The following is a 17,865-nucleotide window of genomic DNA, read 5'->3' on the forward strand; positions in this document are numbered from 1 at the left end:
CATAGAAAGAAGGATCCTTTATTGTATGGTTATATGATAGCGGAACAAACACTGGTAGCAGTTCCTACTGCAAAATATCTGGGCGTATGCGTACGGAACGATTAGAAGTGGAATGATCATATAAAAGTAATTGTTAGTAAGGCGGGTGCCAGTTTGAGATTCATTGGAAGAGTCCTTAGAAAATGTAGTCCATCAACAAAGGAGGTGGCTTACAAAACGCTCGTTCGACCTATACTTGAGTATTGCTCATCAGTGGGGGATCCGTACCAGGTCGGTTTGACAGAGGAGATAGAGAGGAACCAAAGAGGAGCGGCGCTTTTCATCACAGGGTTATTTGGTAAGCGTTACGGAGATGTTTGCAAACTCAAGTGGCAGATTCTGCAAGAGAGGCGCTCTGCATCGCAGTATACCTTGCTGTCCAGGTTTCGAGAGGGTGCGTTTCTGGATGAGGTATCGAATATATTGCTTTCCCCTTCTTATACCTCCCGAGGAGATCACGAATGTAAAATTAGAGAGATTCGAGCGCGCACGGAGGCTTTCCGGCAGTCGTTCTTCACGCGAACCATACGAGACTGGAACAGGAAAGGGAGGTAATGACAGTGGCTCGTAAAGTGCCCTCCGCCACACACCGTTGGGTGGCTTGCGGAGTATAAATGTAGATGTAGATGTAGAAGAAGGTTTCAGTTCTCCCAGTGGTACTTCAGGACATCTTCCCAGATAAACAATACAGCAAGAGTCAGTCGATTCAGCTCTGGGTTGTGGCGGACACAATTAACTACAAATGACAGTTTCTAGACATGACGATCTGCAAAGTTTTACTCTGAGATCACTCTATAGATAATCCAACAGACGGTTGCAGCCTGAGGATGTTCGAGCACTCCCCTGGATAGGTGACCATATGGAGGTAAATACGGACTGCCCTGTAAGTCATGTGACTTTCTAACAAATGTGCCAACAAGCAGCTCATAGAAAACACATGCCGCTTGAAATTATACATCATGGGACAGTTATCTATTGAACACGATTGAGATGTTGTTGTTGTTGTGGTCTTCAGTCCTGAGACTAGTTTGATGCAGCTCTCTATGCTACTCTAACCTGTGCAAGCTTCTTCATCTCCCAGTACCTACCACAACCTACATCCTTCTGAATCTGTTTAGTGTATTCATCTTTTGGTCTCCCTCTACAATTTTTACCCTCCACGCTGCCCTCCAATACTAAATTGGTGATCCCTCGATATCTCAGAACATGTCCTACCAACCGATCCCTTCTTCTAGTCAAGTTGTGCCACAAGCTCCTCTTCTCCCCAATTCTGTTCAATACCTCCTCATTAGTTATGTGATCTACCCATCTAATCTTCTGCATTCCCCTGTAGCACCATATTTCGAAAGCTTATATTCTCTTCTTGTCTAAACTATTTATCGTCCACGTTTCACTTCCATACATAGCTACACTCCATACAAATACTTTCAGAAACGACTTCCTGACATTTAAATCTATACTCGATGTTAACAAATTTCTCTTCTTCAGAAACGCTTTCCTTGCCATTGCCAGTCTACATTTTATATCCTCTCTACTTCGACATTATTTTGCTCCCCAAATAGCAAAACTCCTTTACTACTTTAAGTGTCTCATTTCCTAATCTAATTCCCTCAGCGTCACCCGACTTAATTCGACTACATTCCATTACCCTCGTTTTGCTTTTGTTGATGTTCATCTTATATCCTCCTTTCAAGACACTGTCCATTCCATTCAACTGCTCTTCCAACTCCTTTGCTGTCTCTGACAGAATTACAATCTCATCAGCGAACCTGAAAGTTTTTATTTCTTCTCCATGGATTTTAATACCTACTCCGAACTTTTCTTTTGTTTCCTTTATTGCTTGCTCAATATACAGATTGAATAACATCGGGGAGAGGCTACAACCATGTCTCACTCCCTTCCCAACCACTGCTTCCCTTTCATACCCCTCGACTCTTATAACTGCCATCTGCTTTCTGTAGAAATTGTAAATAGCCTTTTGCTCCCTGTATTTTACCCCTGCCACCTTTAGAATTTGAAAGAGGGTATTCCAGTCAACATTGTCAAAAGCTTTCTCCAAGTCTACAAATGCTAGAAACGAAGGTTTGCCTTTTCTTAATCTAGCTTCTAAGATAAGTCGTTGGGTCAGTATTGCCTCATGTGTTCCCATATTTCTACGGAATCCAAACTGACCTCCCCCGAGGTCGGCTTCTACCAGTTTTTCCATTCGTCTGTATAGAACTCGCGTTCGTATTTTGCAGCTGTGACTTATTAAACTGATAGATCGGTAATTTTCACATCTGTCAACACCTGCTTTCTTTGGGATTGGAATTATTATATTCTTCTTGAAGTCTGAGGGTATTTCGCCTGTCTCATACATCTTGCTCACCAGATGGTAGAGTTTTGTCAGGACTGGCTCTCCCAAGGCTATCAGTAGTTCTAATGGAATGTTTTCTACTCCCGGGGCCTTGTTTCGACTCAGGTCTTTCAGTGCTCTGTCAAACTCTCCACGCAGTATCATATCTCCCATTTCATTTTCATCTGCATCCTCTTCCATTTCCATAATATTGTCCTCAAGTACATCGCCCTTGTATAGACCCTCTATACACTCCTTCCACCTTTCTGCTTTCCCTTCTTTGCTTAGAACTGGGTTTCCATCAAAGTTCTTGATATTCATGCAAGTGGTTCTCCTTTCTCCAAAGGTCTCTTTAATTTTCCTGTAGGCAGTATCTGCCTTACCCTAGTGAGATAAGCCTCTACATCCTTACGTTTTTCCTCTAGCCATCCCCACTTAGCCATTTTGCACTTCCTGTCGATATCATTTTTGTGACGTTTGTATTCCATTTTGCCTGTTTCATTTACTGCATTTTTATATTTTCTCCTTTCATCAATTAAATTCAATATTTCTTCTGTTACCCAAGGGTTTCTATTAGCCCTCGTCTTTTTGCTTATTTGATCCTCTGCTGCCTTCACTATTTCATCCCTCAGAGCTACCCATTCTTCTTCTACCGTATTTCTTTCCCACATTCCTGTCAATTGGTCCCTTATGCTCTCCCTGAAACTCTGTACAACCTCTGGTTCTTTCAGTTTATCCAGGTCCCATCTCCTTAAATTCCCATCTTTTTGCAGTTTCTTCAATTTTAATCTACAGTTCATAACCAATAGATTGTGGTCAGAGTCCACATCTGCCCCTCGAAATGTCTTACAATTTAAAACCTGGTTCTAAATCTCTGTCTTACCGTTATATAATCTATCTGATACCTTTTGGTATTGAGATAGGACAGAGATAAGAAAGAGAATTGTAATCCTTATTTTGGATTACGGCTTTCAGGTTTTCAAGGGAACGCTTGGCCAGCTGTAGCCAACATGGAAGCCTGCTATAAGAACTCCAAACACAAAACATTTCATCGGTAGTGCCTCTCTAAAGGCAACATCCCAGCACTGAATTCGAGTGATTTAGTGATATCAAACTAGGTGGTCTCGCATATAAGTTGAGTGTCCTATCACTGCACCACAAACAGGTCGTACAAGACACATAATCTTTAGTGCATTATCTGTCAGTAGAACTGATGGACCAGACTAAAAGTAGGGGGCATCATCCTACTTTACAATCGCTACTTAAAAATTATTTATGACAATTCGTACTGAAAGTCCGTGCAGATGGGTCACCATGTTGTAAGAAGATTGACACCCTTTATATCGGTAATACTATTATCTTGAGGTTTTGTAGGTCTCTCTGTGTTTAATATTACCACGAAATGTTACTAAACAGTTTTCCTAGCAAGATTTTAACCTCTGATCAAATATGTAAAATTGGACCGTAATTTCCAAATTTTTCATCACCTTCTGTGTTGTTACCGCCACCTCGCCTCCGTTTGCCCTGTCAACGAGAAACACTTATACTTTCCATTTGATTTTCCTGTACTATACTTTTTAATCTAAAGTATCTACTGGGTAATATCATCTCAGTCAGTCACTGAAATTACTGAAGAACTCTTCTGATTCTGACTGTTTTTCGAAAAATACACTTCCTTCGCTGCTGGGTTCTAATTTGCTTGTTTGGTGTTCGTTGCAACTTTTGTGAGAGCTTCACCAATGTTAACATATTTTTGTCGAAAGTGTATTCTGAGTTAGAGTCATACTTATTTAATACTGTAGTAGTTTCAGCATTATATTACGCAAGTTTGTGGTCTTATGTCATTTTATGATTTTCTGATGTGTCGCTTCTTCGCTTCTTGGGACGCTTTCATCTATTAGTGGCTTGATATACGTGACTACTGATCAAATGACGTGGTAGAGACTCAGTACGCTATCTAATCAAAATTAGTGGACATTAATGAACGGTTTGTTCAGTGACTGCTTGAACTATGCTGAGGACACTTCCAATGAGTTGTCTGAATTTCTGTAGAAGAATGGTAGTCCTCCCTCAAGAGCCAAAATCAGGGAAGTTAGTGATGTGGAACGCTGGGGCGAAGTTGATGATTTAACTTATCGCAAAGATGTTCCATTGGCTTCAGTTCGGGGCTCTGGTGGGCCAGTTCATTTCAGGAGTGTTATATCACTGTCTCACAGATGTGTTTAATGACATGGTGCACTGTCGTGCTGAGACAAGGATTCGTCGTCTCCAAACTGTGATCTGCTGTATGCAGTACACAATGCTACAAAATGTGTTCATCTTCTTCCACACTCAGTATTTTCCTAAGTGCAGTAAGGGGCAACACACTGACCACGAAAAACACTCAAATGCCGCAACACCACCTCCTCCGGCACTACGTATGATGGCAGGTAACGTTCGTCACGTATTCGCCAAACCAAAACACTTCCGTCTGATTGCCACAGGGCATAGTGTGAGTCATCACTCCAAATCACTTGTTTCAAGTTATCCACTGTCTAGCGGCGTAGTTCTCTAGACTACTTCAAGCGTCACTTAGCAAGGACTACAGAAGTGTGTGGCCAATGAGAAGCTGAGTTCTCCTGGCCGACGGATTCTGCTGTTACTGTTTCTTTACTACCTTCCTGGCAGATCCGCCTCTAGTGACATCTGGTGATCAATTCCGCATTACATGAAGGTATCCAGATGCTTTTGATCAGACAGCATACACGTGACTACCCAATGTCCTAGTACAATGGTGCCTATACCCGGAGGGGGCAAGGGGACCCGCACCCGCTCCCCCCAACCTATCTCAAGCAAACGAAAAAATATAGTGTAACCAGTTGTTCTTCTTTCAGCAAAATGATTTAAAAGACGGTTTCTAACAGAGTCGGAACTCTAACTTTTTTATTTGTACTTACAAGTAGCCTAGTCTTCCAAAATAGTGGTGTAGGCCTATGCAGGCTCTTACTGAACTCACCTTAAAATTCCTAATACTTACAAAGGTTCCATGTTACATGATAAGAAATTTCTAATCAAGTCATTATTTACCCGACGCCTAACCTCTTTTTTGAGTTTAGATGCTTGACGGTGAAATAAGAAACATTAAGTAAGTGTTATTACCGCAGTATTCAAATAAAAAAGTGTTGTATATAACGACGAGACAACGGTTGTTGAGGCAGCTGTCAAGGTGTTGACGCCCAATTGTGAACAGCTCTCGGCATTTAGTTTACATTTTTTATAAGTTAAAATCACGGCAATAAAACAATAACCAAACAGAAGTGTTGCTTGAAAGGATTGATCAGCTCGTTGAACGTGCTCAGGGACCACAGGTGATTAGACTAGAGATTAGATTAGATTAATACTTGTTCCATATATCATGGATACTATACTTCGTAATGATGTGGAACGTGTCACCTTAACAAAAGGTTTCTTTACATTGCCATAATCCAATGTTTTTTTTTAAATTTTTGTTTGTAAGATAACTAATTCTTTCTAATTTATTTTTAAATATTGGTTGGCTATCTGTCAGACTTTTTATGCTATTTATTAAGTAATCAAAGATTTTTGTAGCAGAATAATTTGCAGCCAAAGTTAGATTTAACCTAAAATAGTGAAGTAGATAGCGCTGATAGTTTTCAATTTGTCAGGGATGTAAATTAGCTCCTTTGTTGCATTATGTCAGGATCCTGTATGTCTAACTATCTCAGCGCCAGCGGAGCGTTAGTCTGTTGGCGTAAAAAATAAAAAATCGTGATATCGTAAGCTTGCGCTGTAGCTAACATTCAATGAGACAGAGGTAAACCATCTACGAGAAAAGAATCGACCGTCCTGTTGTACAGAAACAATAATTTTATCATTAAGGATACGATCACCTCTTGGTTTGTCCATTCACTATCGAATGTTGCGTTTCATGAACAGTTACGGGTACAATATAACTAACGCGTTCAATGTCGTTTGAATCATCTGTGATCTGGCAACGGTCGATAGTCGATAGTATGTTTACAACTGTCGACGGAAGTGTGAGTCGATAACTGTTTACACCTGTAGCAGCCACCTGGTATTATTTTGATAGAAAAATGGCAGGGCCAAGTGAACTTTCGAAAGAAGCGATAAAAAGTTTTATGCTAGATCATGGTGGTAAAGTAACAAATCATGAACTCGTAAAATATTTTAAACCATTTCTGACCGATCCGGAAACAAGAGGTATGTTGACATCATTGTGTAGTGTTGTGTCAGGAAAGTGACAGTCGTTTTAATAGTTTATTTACAAATATTTCGTGGAAGTACTTCTAATTGTATATTAGAATTTGGTAATATATGAACAGGAATCTGATAATTATCGAATTACCGCATGACAACAAAATAAACACAGTTAATTTGTTGCGAGAAATGTCGATGTTTAAGGTTATGTTACCGACTGGGCGTGTTCTGTGGTAGTAAACAAAGCTTAAAGTATGTTTCCATGAAATTGTAAGCACTGATGGTGATTCCGGAATGCTACGAAAGAACATTAAATACCAAACGTATTACAAAAGTGTGCTGTAATTCAGTTCCAAAGTGAAATATGCTTGACGTATGATGCTGAAATGCTTCCCACTTCTGTTTTGAAGCTTTGCATGGCACTCATACGAATATTTACCAAAAGCGTCTGAAAACTGGACAATGCTGCAAAACATAACTGATAAAGCAGTACATTTTCATTCTTATAACGTATTCTCGTGGTAGTTTACAAAATATGTAGCTTTACACATTGTATAAAAAAGTCAATGTTTGGCTACTGTCTGCCGTCTCTGGTACAAATTTCTAAAGAACCGAATAAAATTGGATGCAGAGCTTTCTGAGAAAGCATTTTATTGTGTTTTAGTCATTCCTCAAGCGAATGCACAGGGGAGCTGTACAGAATGTAGAGTTCCATTTTCAAATGCACATTCACTGCCTCACAATTAACAGCACAACATTCTCTTATGTTACAGTGTGTGTTTTGCCTGTTAAAGAAAGATTGTTGTTGAATCCTTTTCTTTGTGGTCCATTGTTACTGTTTGATTCTCTTCAGTCTCAATTTCATCGTGTCCACAATGTCATAACTTTCCGTTTGTCCCCTTGATCTGCCAGAGAAATCGTTCCTCCATAAGTGCATTGCTCATTACCATTGACTTTTGCGTGTTTATCATTTCTATACTTCATCTGACAATCATTTTTTATATGTCCGTTAACATACATTACCAACAAATATATAGAAGTAGCTTTCTGTATTCGTTCTTATTTCGCCTGTCTGATATAAGCTGTCTAGAGTCGTGTGGTGTTGCATGTTTAAGTGCAAAATCTTTATATGTGTAGAGTATAAAGTTTATCGATTTTATTTGGTTTTCTATAGTTAGTTATTTTTTAGTAGTGAATATTTCTTATAAATCATAAACTGGAAAACCAGCAACATTCTGTACATTTAGTTGTACTGTTCTTTCTCTTGTACTCACAACAGCAAGAATTTAGCTACTTCATTGATGGATTGTCAGATCACTTTAACATCTTATTATGTTACACTGAGAGGAATGAAAAATATGACATTATGTTTTGCTCCATGCTCCAGGTAACAATTAGCAGTGGTACTTTGCAGGTGACAAGAAAACAGTAAAAGCAGGAGTTGCGTGTAAATATAGTGATCTACTTTTTTAGGTCTTTTCATGTTCTCACATACTTGTTAATACAGTTCAGTAATTGTTCAAGATCATTTGGTATTTTCTCAGTGTTTAAATGGTGGTAAATACGATACTGTTATCGGTCAGATTCGCGTAATTTGTGTAATATGTATTGCGTAGTTTCCAGTTTCAACCTGTTAGTTACATGTATGCACACAAGAAAGGGGGCTGCTGATTCCTAATAAACGATAGAGGTAAAGACCCTGAGTGCTAGTACTGCTGCAAAGAATGGTAGCCTGCAAACCACAGCCATTCAGAACTGAGGCTTTTCAATTCCATTCTCTAGTTTTGTGATTATTGTTGGTTAATTATGGTTGCTACATATGTCACTGCCAATTAGTGATCTTATCCTGTTGTGCAAGTAAAAACAGTTTTGTTCTGTCACTTCAAGAATGTTGTGTATCGTATCTCACTGTCTGCACCACTCCTTGTTTTCACATCACATGTGCTTTTCATGAGAGACAGATATCTTATTAAAGTGATGTGTACCAACATGAAAATAACATTTTTCCAACTGAGATGAAATTCTGTACAGGAGCTTAATACTGTTGCCTTTTAAGCTGTGTATGTTTCTGTGGTTAACATACTTAGCTCTCACAGTTTGCTTCAAGTGTTTTTGTGTCACGTTTTCAAAACTGAATTTCTGCCACAGTTTAATTAATGACATTGCTCATGAAAATTGACTGATTGAAAAGGATCTGATACTGTTGTTTACACTGAGATTCACCTTTCATAACAGTCATTGAGAGTGATTATCTCCAGAACTTTTGTTCCTTGTGTGATATAGTCTTTCCAGGTGTTGCTTTATTGAGACTAAAATAAAACTGAAGTTCATCTATACTGAAGTATAATGTTGGTTCTATATCCACAGTTCGTATAGCATGGAAGTATGTTTCCTCCATGACAGTTATTCTCTTTGTGGTTTTTATTCCCCTCTTCTTCTTCTTCTTCTTCTTACTGATCAGTATATATGTTTTCTGAACTGATGATTATGAAATTAGGTGCAGTGTTGTTTCAGTGTCTGTCATGAAATATCTACATTTTCACCAGTCTCGAGCATTTTGCTGTGTGATTAAGATGCTTTTCTCTACAATATTGATTCATATTTTTAAAATAAATTATGACATCAAAGTTTGGAAAAGGTAAATGTTTGCAGTAACCAAATTTTTCTTGAACTGATGTGTCTAGGTGTAGTAATGAAGTATCAGTTCAAACAGCTAGTAGTTTGAAACTGAGAAAAATTAGTGTAGAAATCATCCTTTGTTTATTTCATGGTGATTCTCTGTGAAAGAAATTAATCAGTTCATAATTATCTGCCTTTGAAGTGCTTAACTTAGATAACTGTATTGTTATTTGTGTCGAACTTAAGTAAAAATATACATACTGAATATATGGCAACCTGGTGTAAATTGTCTTTGAGTTAGAACCAAGATTGTTTCCAATATATTCATTTGAGGTGGGAGGGGAACTTGCACTAATTTTATGGAATTATAAGGGGGTGTAGGAAGCAGTGCACAGTTTCTTTCAAAATGAAAGCCAAAGCTACTGAAAAATCTTGTTTATTAATCATCAAATGTAGCCTACTAATGCTACAGCTTCATGACTGATACCCACATTGCCCGTAACTGAGAGAATATACCCTTACATGAGATTTAATTACTGTTGCTGGCAACCCATTAACATTAATTACATGAGAACAGTTACTACATTCACAGGCTGACATTGGTTGATGATACGAACAGATCAATGCATATTGATGATAGAATACTGCAGGAGTTTTTCAGAACCTAGAGCCATCTGGCTTTTTTAGTTACAAGAGAATAGTGGCAAATGGTGAAATAGTTTTGAGACATCATTACAATGTTTTGACTGTCTTAAACTAATACTGAATTGACACATCTGTCTGTATATTTATACAAGATGCAGGTTCGGTTTGCAAGGATGATTTTTTCCGATTAGAGGAAAGAGTGGTGGCACATGTCCCTTGCTAGAGACACCACTTGATTCCATCAGAAAGCATAGTGCACAGCGACTGTAGACTATAAGGAAGGAGAAGCACACAGCAGTCACTTCTGCCTATACACCTATAAGAGCATATGATGACATGAATTGCTGCGAGTCTGTTGAATTGTAATGAAAATCCACTGAAGATGGGTATTTATAGCCAAAATGTAGATTTTCAAGACTAATAAAAGCTAATGGGATTTTGATTGATTGCTTTGTGCCTCTCCTTTCTTACACTTGGGTAGAACAGCATATGTTCTGTCAAATCTATAGTAGATATTGTGCATAGTGCATCACATAGTCATAAAGCATTCTTAAGTAGGATCACATTTCCTTCATTGACATTGTTGTACTCCATATATTACCCACACCTGTCTCTTGTCTGCATAGCATTGTGTTACTGAGAGACTGCACACATTAGCTCTGTTTCATATGTTTAAGGTGTGATTCTTGTGAACATATCATTGACCTTACCAAAGAAAAATTGATTTAGTGTACACCTGGTTGATATGTCTTCTTGTTCAACTATCTATAACACATTTAACCACCATGCAAGTCTCAGCATAAGGGAATGCATATCATCAAACAGCCGTTCAATTGATCCCCGCTGCAGGGAAACACACTATTGTGTGATACATCCCTTAGCTGAATCCATTATATACTTGCTTCTTATCAGTCGTGTGGACTTAATGCTTATTTTACTCTCTGTCTCCTTCCACTTGTCTCTATCTCTCTCTCACTCGGTTTATATACCTCTGAGCCCCATTTGACGTAAAAGTGTATTTGTTCTATGTTTGAAAATGTGAGATAGTGATGAAATTGACTGGGCTGTGAACTTTGAAACTGAGAATGCAAGGGAAAAGGGCGATAGTAGTGACAAGTTTGGAATATGTTTTGGTCCCTAAGGGATACCCAGAGGGCTCAACTTGAAGAACAATACCTATTAAAGAAAGCCTTCTGCTTTATATGAATGTGCTCAGAGGTTTCTGCACGGCATACTATAACTATCAGCTCATATTACTTCGTAAATGTGATTTTTGTATGTGTTCTGAAATGAGATTTATTGGGCCTTAGCAAAACTTGCTCCTGGGATGCTCACTTATCTTGTTTCTGTAGCTCCCCCCCCCCCCCCCCCCCGCCCCACCACCACCACCACCACCACCACCACCACCACCACCTCCGCCATTAAAGAACTGTGTATAGTTCTGAGTTCTTATTTTTCATTTTTTTTTACCCTTTGTGCTACCTGCTAATTTGGCACCTTTGAGCACAAACTAGGTTGTGTGTAATTTCAGAAGACAAGTGTCATAAATGAAAACCCTGTATGGTGCTTTGGTTGCAGAAGTGGCAGAGAATCACTCTCTGACATACACACTGGCAAGGAAAATGGAAATAAATAGCCTTTTTCTCGCAGAGTTTCTCTTGGGAATTTTAAATAGAACTTCTATTCTTCAATACCTTGACCTAGTACTTGGTAGCTATCAGGATGTAAAGTGCTGTCTTTTCGTTGCTCCTATAGTATGTATCTGGTGCTGCTGCAAGCTTAGAAGTCATTACTGATTGAAGCCCTTTTGCCTTTTATTTGTGGCAATGGAATTTTTGAGACTCTTATCACTTGATGTTCTTTTAATTTCCTCGAACTCGAGTGATTCAACATTTCTTGTACTTTATATCAACAATTTGACAAGTTCGTCTGAGAAAAAATGAGGATAATGCTCTAAGCAATAGGGTGTTGAACAATCAAAATGTTAGTAAAAATATCAGCATTAAATTAGTAGTGGATTTTTCTTTCTTTCTTTTTCAAATGTATGTATGTTGTGAATTTATAAGTAAATAATTTGTCAAAATCTTGAATTTTACATTTGCTTTGCACTCACCTCCTCCCAGCTGCCTCTCCTCACTCAGTTGCTTTTCTGCCCTTCTCACTTAATTAATAATCACTTCCATGCATAAATCCTTGAGTTCTTTCCACTGTTGGTTGATCAGAAACTTTTTATCTTCTTTAAAGGTAATAATATTCTAAGCATTTGCACATGCTTTGTCAAAAAGTAGTCATGGTTTTTAACAAAAACGGAGTGGAGTATTGTAGTGGCTCGTACACTGGATTTGCATTTGGGAGGACGACAGTTCATAGCTGCGTCCGGACGTCCTGATTTAGATTTTCTGCAATTTCCTTAAATTGCTTAAAACAAACACTAGGATGTTTCCTTTGAAAGGGCACAGCCACTTTCCTTCTCTATCCTTATCCCAATCCAAGCTTGTGCTCCGTGTCTAACGACCTCATTGTCAACGGGACATTAAACACTAATCTTGTCGTCGTCCTCCATTTTTTAACAAAATCTGCTTCTTTTAGTCTGTGAATGCCTGATGGTCTTCCAGTATTATTTGTAGTGGCCACCATTTTTTATTCATATCTAAAAATTTTGAGGTGCAGTTTCCTAGCTTGTATGTAGGAATTCATCCTTTTTTTTCAATAAATCATGGCTTCCTGAAGCTGAAGCGGGACTCCCAACGCCCAGTTAATTTAAACATCCACAAGTAGTACATGAATACCTTTAACATTGATCAACAGATGGGAGTATGCTTCCAGTTATTTCAAGGGAGTAATACCCAAGTAAATAAATTTTCTTCCTGAATTGAATAGAAGACAGGGATATTGTTTTTGATACAATTGTTATCTTGCCTTAAAAATAAATAACTCCTGAGGTGGTTCAAATTGGGCCATAATAATGAACAGTTTGTCTCACTCCCCCCCTCTCCACCACTCTCTCCCCCTCTGCGTATCTTGGGATCTCTGACCAGTCACGGTGTGTGAAAGAAATGTGGTGTGTGACATGAGAATGCATTCAGTTAATGATACAGGGATCAACAATTTGGCTACATAGGATAATTAAGAAATTTTATTAAATATAGCCACACTAATAGACATCAGTCTGCATCTTGCATAGTTTTGTGACAGTTTAAATTTTGAGGATCTTAATTTCCTAAGAAAGCGAACTTGTCAAGTGGGTCATGTGGCTGATCGATGTTGGAACCTTAATATAAATCGTCTCCAAGCGGCCATCATTAAATTTATTTAGGTCCTAACTAGTATGGCGAATTTAAATTTCAAAATAACAGCTGAGTGCCTGAATCTAACTAAATTCTAAATAAATGGTTTGATAGTGGATATTTGAAGAAAAAGTTGAAAATAGTGCACAACAGCACAAATGTTGATGATATGTGTTGTGTGTTTGTTTGGAAATAAATTTGTTCCATTCACTATGGTACATGCTTTTGACAATAGTAATGCCATTTTAACTCTTTTCCTTCAAGCTTATATTCAGTACTGCTCAATTCTTTCCTGAGTTTGCTTAATTTAGCATCATAATTTTGGGAACTGATGGTCTACCAGAATGTTTGAGGTGTGTTCAGTAAGTGATACACAACTTTTTTTCTGAAAACAGGTTTGTTTTATTCAGGATTCCAATACACCACATTATTCCTGACTCTTTTGGCTACAAAATCCTATTTTTTAACATAATCTCCATTCAATGTAACGGCCTTACGTCACCCTTCTGGGAGGGCCTATGTGCCCTCATGGTACCACTCCACTGACCGACATCAGACCCAAGGTTTTGCTGCATCAATAGCCTCCCCGTCATCCATGTACTACTTCCTGTAGAGTGCATCCTCAATTGGGCCAAACAGATGGAAGGTACAAAATTCGGGCTGAATGGTATATGAGGAAAAACAGTCCAGTGAAGTTTTATGAACTCCTCTCTGGTGCACAGTGAGGTGTTTGATTGTGGTCCATCCGTCACCTCAGATGAGATTGTCCACATGTTCCAACATTGCAGGAGTCACAGCTGTGTGTGGCTGGCTGGTACACTGGAGATCAGACAAGTTTGTGAGATCTTGCAGTGATTATGAGAGACGGCTTGCCCAATGTCTCATCATGTTTTTATTCAGTGCCAGGTCCCCGTAGCCAATCTGGAAGCAGCATTGAATATCTGCGATGCTCTGGTTTTCTACCAAAATGAGCTCAATGACAGCTCTCTGTCTGGAACACACTTCCATTACGGATGCTATTTTGAAGGGTATATATAGCGCTGCCACCTATCAGATGTTCATGAAATTGTAGGAGCAGAAGGATGAATATTCCATGATATCCCACAGCAAATTCTGCATTTTTTCAACCGCAATTAGTTGAGTAAAAAGAAAAAAGTATTTCATTACTTATTGAACGCCCCTTGCAGTAGCAGGTGACAAAGTACTGTATATGGCTTTTACTAATCTGATGATGATGATGATGATGATGATAGCCCGAAACACTTGATATGTTAACAAAAATAATATTGGTGATCAAGATTACTGTATTTCCTTCAGGGCTTAAATAGCAGTAGACCTTCTGAGACACTTCTTTTCAAAAGTGATAAAAGTATGTTGTATGGTTCAACCTAGTGTCTCTAGCCTGAAGCTCATTGGCAAGTGGCTATCATCACTGCCTCTAAATCACAGAGTTCAGGTTTGAATTCCCAGTCAGGTCAGAGAGTTTCTTCACTGGAGCACTGTGTTTTCCTTATCATTTCATCTCATCTTCATCGACATGTGAGTCGTCGAAATGTTGTCAAATAGAGGTCATGTACCAGGTGCCCAAACAACCCCATATGGGATCTTCCAATCAATAATGTCATACAGTCTTTTTTTGTGTAGTCATAGTTCATACCACTGTTTCAACCATTGGGCAAATTGCTACACAGTTTGTTGTGCTTTTTGACACATTATTGTTTCCAATTTATCTGTACTGCCATAGTGTTTTATCATGATGTTCTGTGTATAGACCTACATGCTTTATCCTTTTTAGCTACTCATTTGTTCTAGCACTACAGCAATTTTTTTGTTTCTTTACTACTGAATCATATAGTATGCCGTGATAGAGGTTTCCCATGGTTTTTCTAAAACATTGTGGGCAAATTTGCTGTTTGACGAGATCAACTTAGTTTGCATCCATGTTTTTTCAAATTTGCCAACTGCTTTCTGTCTTGACGTTCTGGGTATCATCATTATGGCTACTGAAGAGACTGCATACACTCACTTTTGTGTCATCTCCTGGAGTATTGCTGCATGGTATGGGATCCTTACCTTGTAGGGTTGATGTAGGAGATCCAAGAAGTTCAAAGGAGAGCAGCTCATTCTGAATTATTGCAAAAAAAGAGGGCAGAGAGGCACAGGTGTGTTAAACGAGTTTGGGTGGAATCTTTAATAGAAATGCATTTGTTTGCTGTGGAAAGGTCTTTCATGAAATTTCAGTCACATACTTTATGCTCCAAGTGCAAGAATATTTTGTTGACTCCCACATACATATCAAGACATGACCATCATTATGAAATAAAAGAAATCAGAGCTTGCACCAAAAGATCTAGCTATTCATTTTTCCCATATGTTATTTGAAAGTGGAGCAGTCAAGTAACAGTCTTAAAGTGGTTCTGTGAACAATCTGCTAAATGTTTATGTATAAAATAGAGGAGTCTCATACATGTATATGGCCGGCTCTCCAGTCTTAGGTTTTACACAGTTTCCCTAAATTGCTCAAGCTAAATGTCAGGATGGGTTCCTTGAAAATGTGCAGCCAGTGTTGCTACTTACTACTATTTAAAGGAATTCAACATCATAACTTCACCAAACATGCAGCTTTTCCGTAACATCCATTACAGTTACCATTTTTTTTGTCACACCTGTGCTTCAGAAGGCATCACATCCTACAGTTTTCTATAAAAAACCAACAGATCGTGAAAAAGTCCCATATTCCCTAATGTCCTCTCAACCCTGGTCCACCTGAAGGTGGATGACGAGTTGAGGTGGTCAACAGATCTTTGTTCTATCTGGATGCCAGAGAATGATGCATCTTCTTGTGTTGTCTCTGCCATGCTAAACTCTTGCACCACTGCTCTGTTATGCGAGTGTTTGGGTTTGATATTCCCCTGATGTAGAACATCATCTCCAGTTGGTGACTTCCTATTTGAGGGATATTCCTTAACCTCATGGTAACTTCATAGCAGATGGAGATATTTGTTTTTTCCATCCACACCAAATGTTTTCATTAACCTTTTGTCCTAATTGGAACTCGTTGGCAAGATACTTCCTATTTGCTGGTTCTGACCCACATGGAATAGTTTCCAGTTTGGCATGATTTAGGAAGTGGGCTAGTATCATCACTGTGTCACTCTATCCCTGAGTGAATTATATGAGTTTATTGCAGCTTCTATTTCTACCAAAATGGTGTTTAGGCTCTTTTCATCCACCTGAGAGTGACCAAGCCTATTATTTGTTCCCATCAGCCTCAGCTTCAAAATACACACACACACACACACACACACACACACACACACACACACACACAGAGCATTCCATTACAGTTATGTCACACACATGCTGAAGGCGGACGTACAGTTTCCAGCTTTCTATAAGACACAGCAGATGGTGTACGAGTCTTGTGTTCCTCAACAGCCAATTTCCTTCCCCATCCTCCTCCAGTATAAGCTTTTCGCTGCCCCTAGTGACTTCATCAAAACACCAATAATGTCCCTTCCAGTTCCACAAAGCTAGGTACCTGTTGTGAAGTAAGATGGCATTGAGGTTAAGGTCCTGGAGATATGGTCTTTTGAAGAAATTGAAGAGACACTGAAAATTTGAAGTAAGTCCACTAATACATTAATATTTCAAAGAGGACGTTGATATGCCAGGAAGTTGATATTGAAGTCCACAAAGCATTAACAGTGATTGCTGCACAATCATGACAAACAAGATGCTGACCAATGATGTTCCAAACATGTATGATGAATGACATGTCAGACAAACTTGTTGGTGAGGGAAGTAGACATGCACAATCCTACCTACATGTGGCCAGGTATTTTCCTGCTGAAATTTTAGTTTTTGCTTGCACCTGAAGCGTGGTACCACAGGCTCTAAAAACAACTTGATGTAATTGTTTCCATTCAGATTATCTGAGTATTTGGGAGTCAATATCACATTCTTTATTCAGCAGCACCCCAACTCATCACACTTATGCAGTTATCCAGTTACATCAATTAAGAGTGAAAGCTGCCAATTTGTGATCAGTGTATTTAAGATGTGGCAACATAGAGCATGCTGAAGTGATATTTGTCAAAAATGCTAATTGTGTCATCCGGTGTATAGGTGATGAAGATCATTGGAGAGAGTTACTGAGCTTATCTGTTCACAATCTCTCTCCAGGCTTGTTAATAGTCTATGCTAAACGTTCTTTGAGTTTTTCATTGGGCTATGCTTTCTGAGTACACAGTTTTCAGAAATATTTAGTAAGTAGCATGCCCAATGCAGCCTTTTGCTGTGAACAAAATGGTTCAAATGGCTCTGAACACTATGGGACTTAACATCGGAGGTCATCAGTCCCCTAGAACTTAGAACTACTTAAACCTAACTAACCTAAGGACATCACACACATCCATGCCCGAGGCAGGATTCGAACCTGCGACCGTAGCGGTCACGCGGTTCCAGACTGTAGCGCCTTAACCGCTTGGCCACACCGGCCGGCGCTAAGAACTGTGCTTAACTCAGTTTTTTGCTAAGAATTCCTAATGGTTTCACATACCACACAGAGACAATGAAAGATATATATTTTATAAATAGAAGTACATAGATTGTGTGTATTTCTGTTTATATTTCCTGATGTACTTAAGTGTGATGTTGCATCTTAAAGTTTTTCATCTTTACTGTGGTTGTTATTTTTGTATTGTGGCAAAAAGTATTGTA

The 17,865-nt window shown here is 38.8% G+C and overlaps 1 protein-coding gene across 7 annotated transcripts in view; it reads left to right on the forward strand.

Moving 5' to 3' along the window:
• Positions 1-6,410: 6,410 nt before the first annotated feature.
• LOC124611694 (ankyrin repeat domain-containing protein SOWAHA) overlaps positions 6,411-17,865 on the forward strand; it is a 607,140-nt gene continuing 595,685 nt past the window's right edge. For all 7 annotated transcript variants that reach the window (XR_006979504.1, XR_006979503.1, XR_006979505.1 and 4 more), the window contains exon 1: positions 6,411-6,595. Coding sequence is in view for 4 of the 7 variants with exons in the window: in XM_047140266.1 (XP_046996222.1) it covers positions 6,469-6,595 (127 nt within the window). In the remaining 3 variants the exon portion in view is untranslated. The remainder of the gene's footprint in view (positions 6,596-17,865) is intronic.

Source organism: Schistocerca americana, chromosome 1 (assembly GCF_021461395.2).
Source record: "Schistocerca americana isolate TAMUIC-IGC-003095 chromosome 1, iqSchAmer2.1, whole genome shotgun sequence".
Taxonomy (NCBI): domain Eukaryota; kingdom Metazoa; phylum Arthropoda; class Insecta; order Orthoptera; family Acrididae; genus Schistocerca; species Schistocerca americana.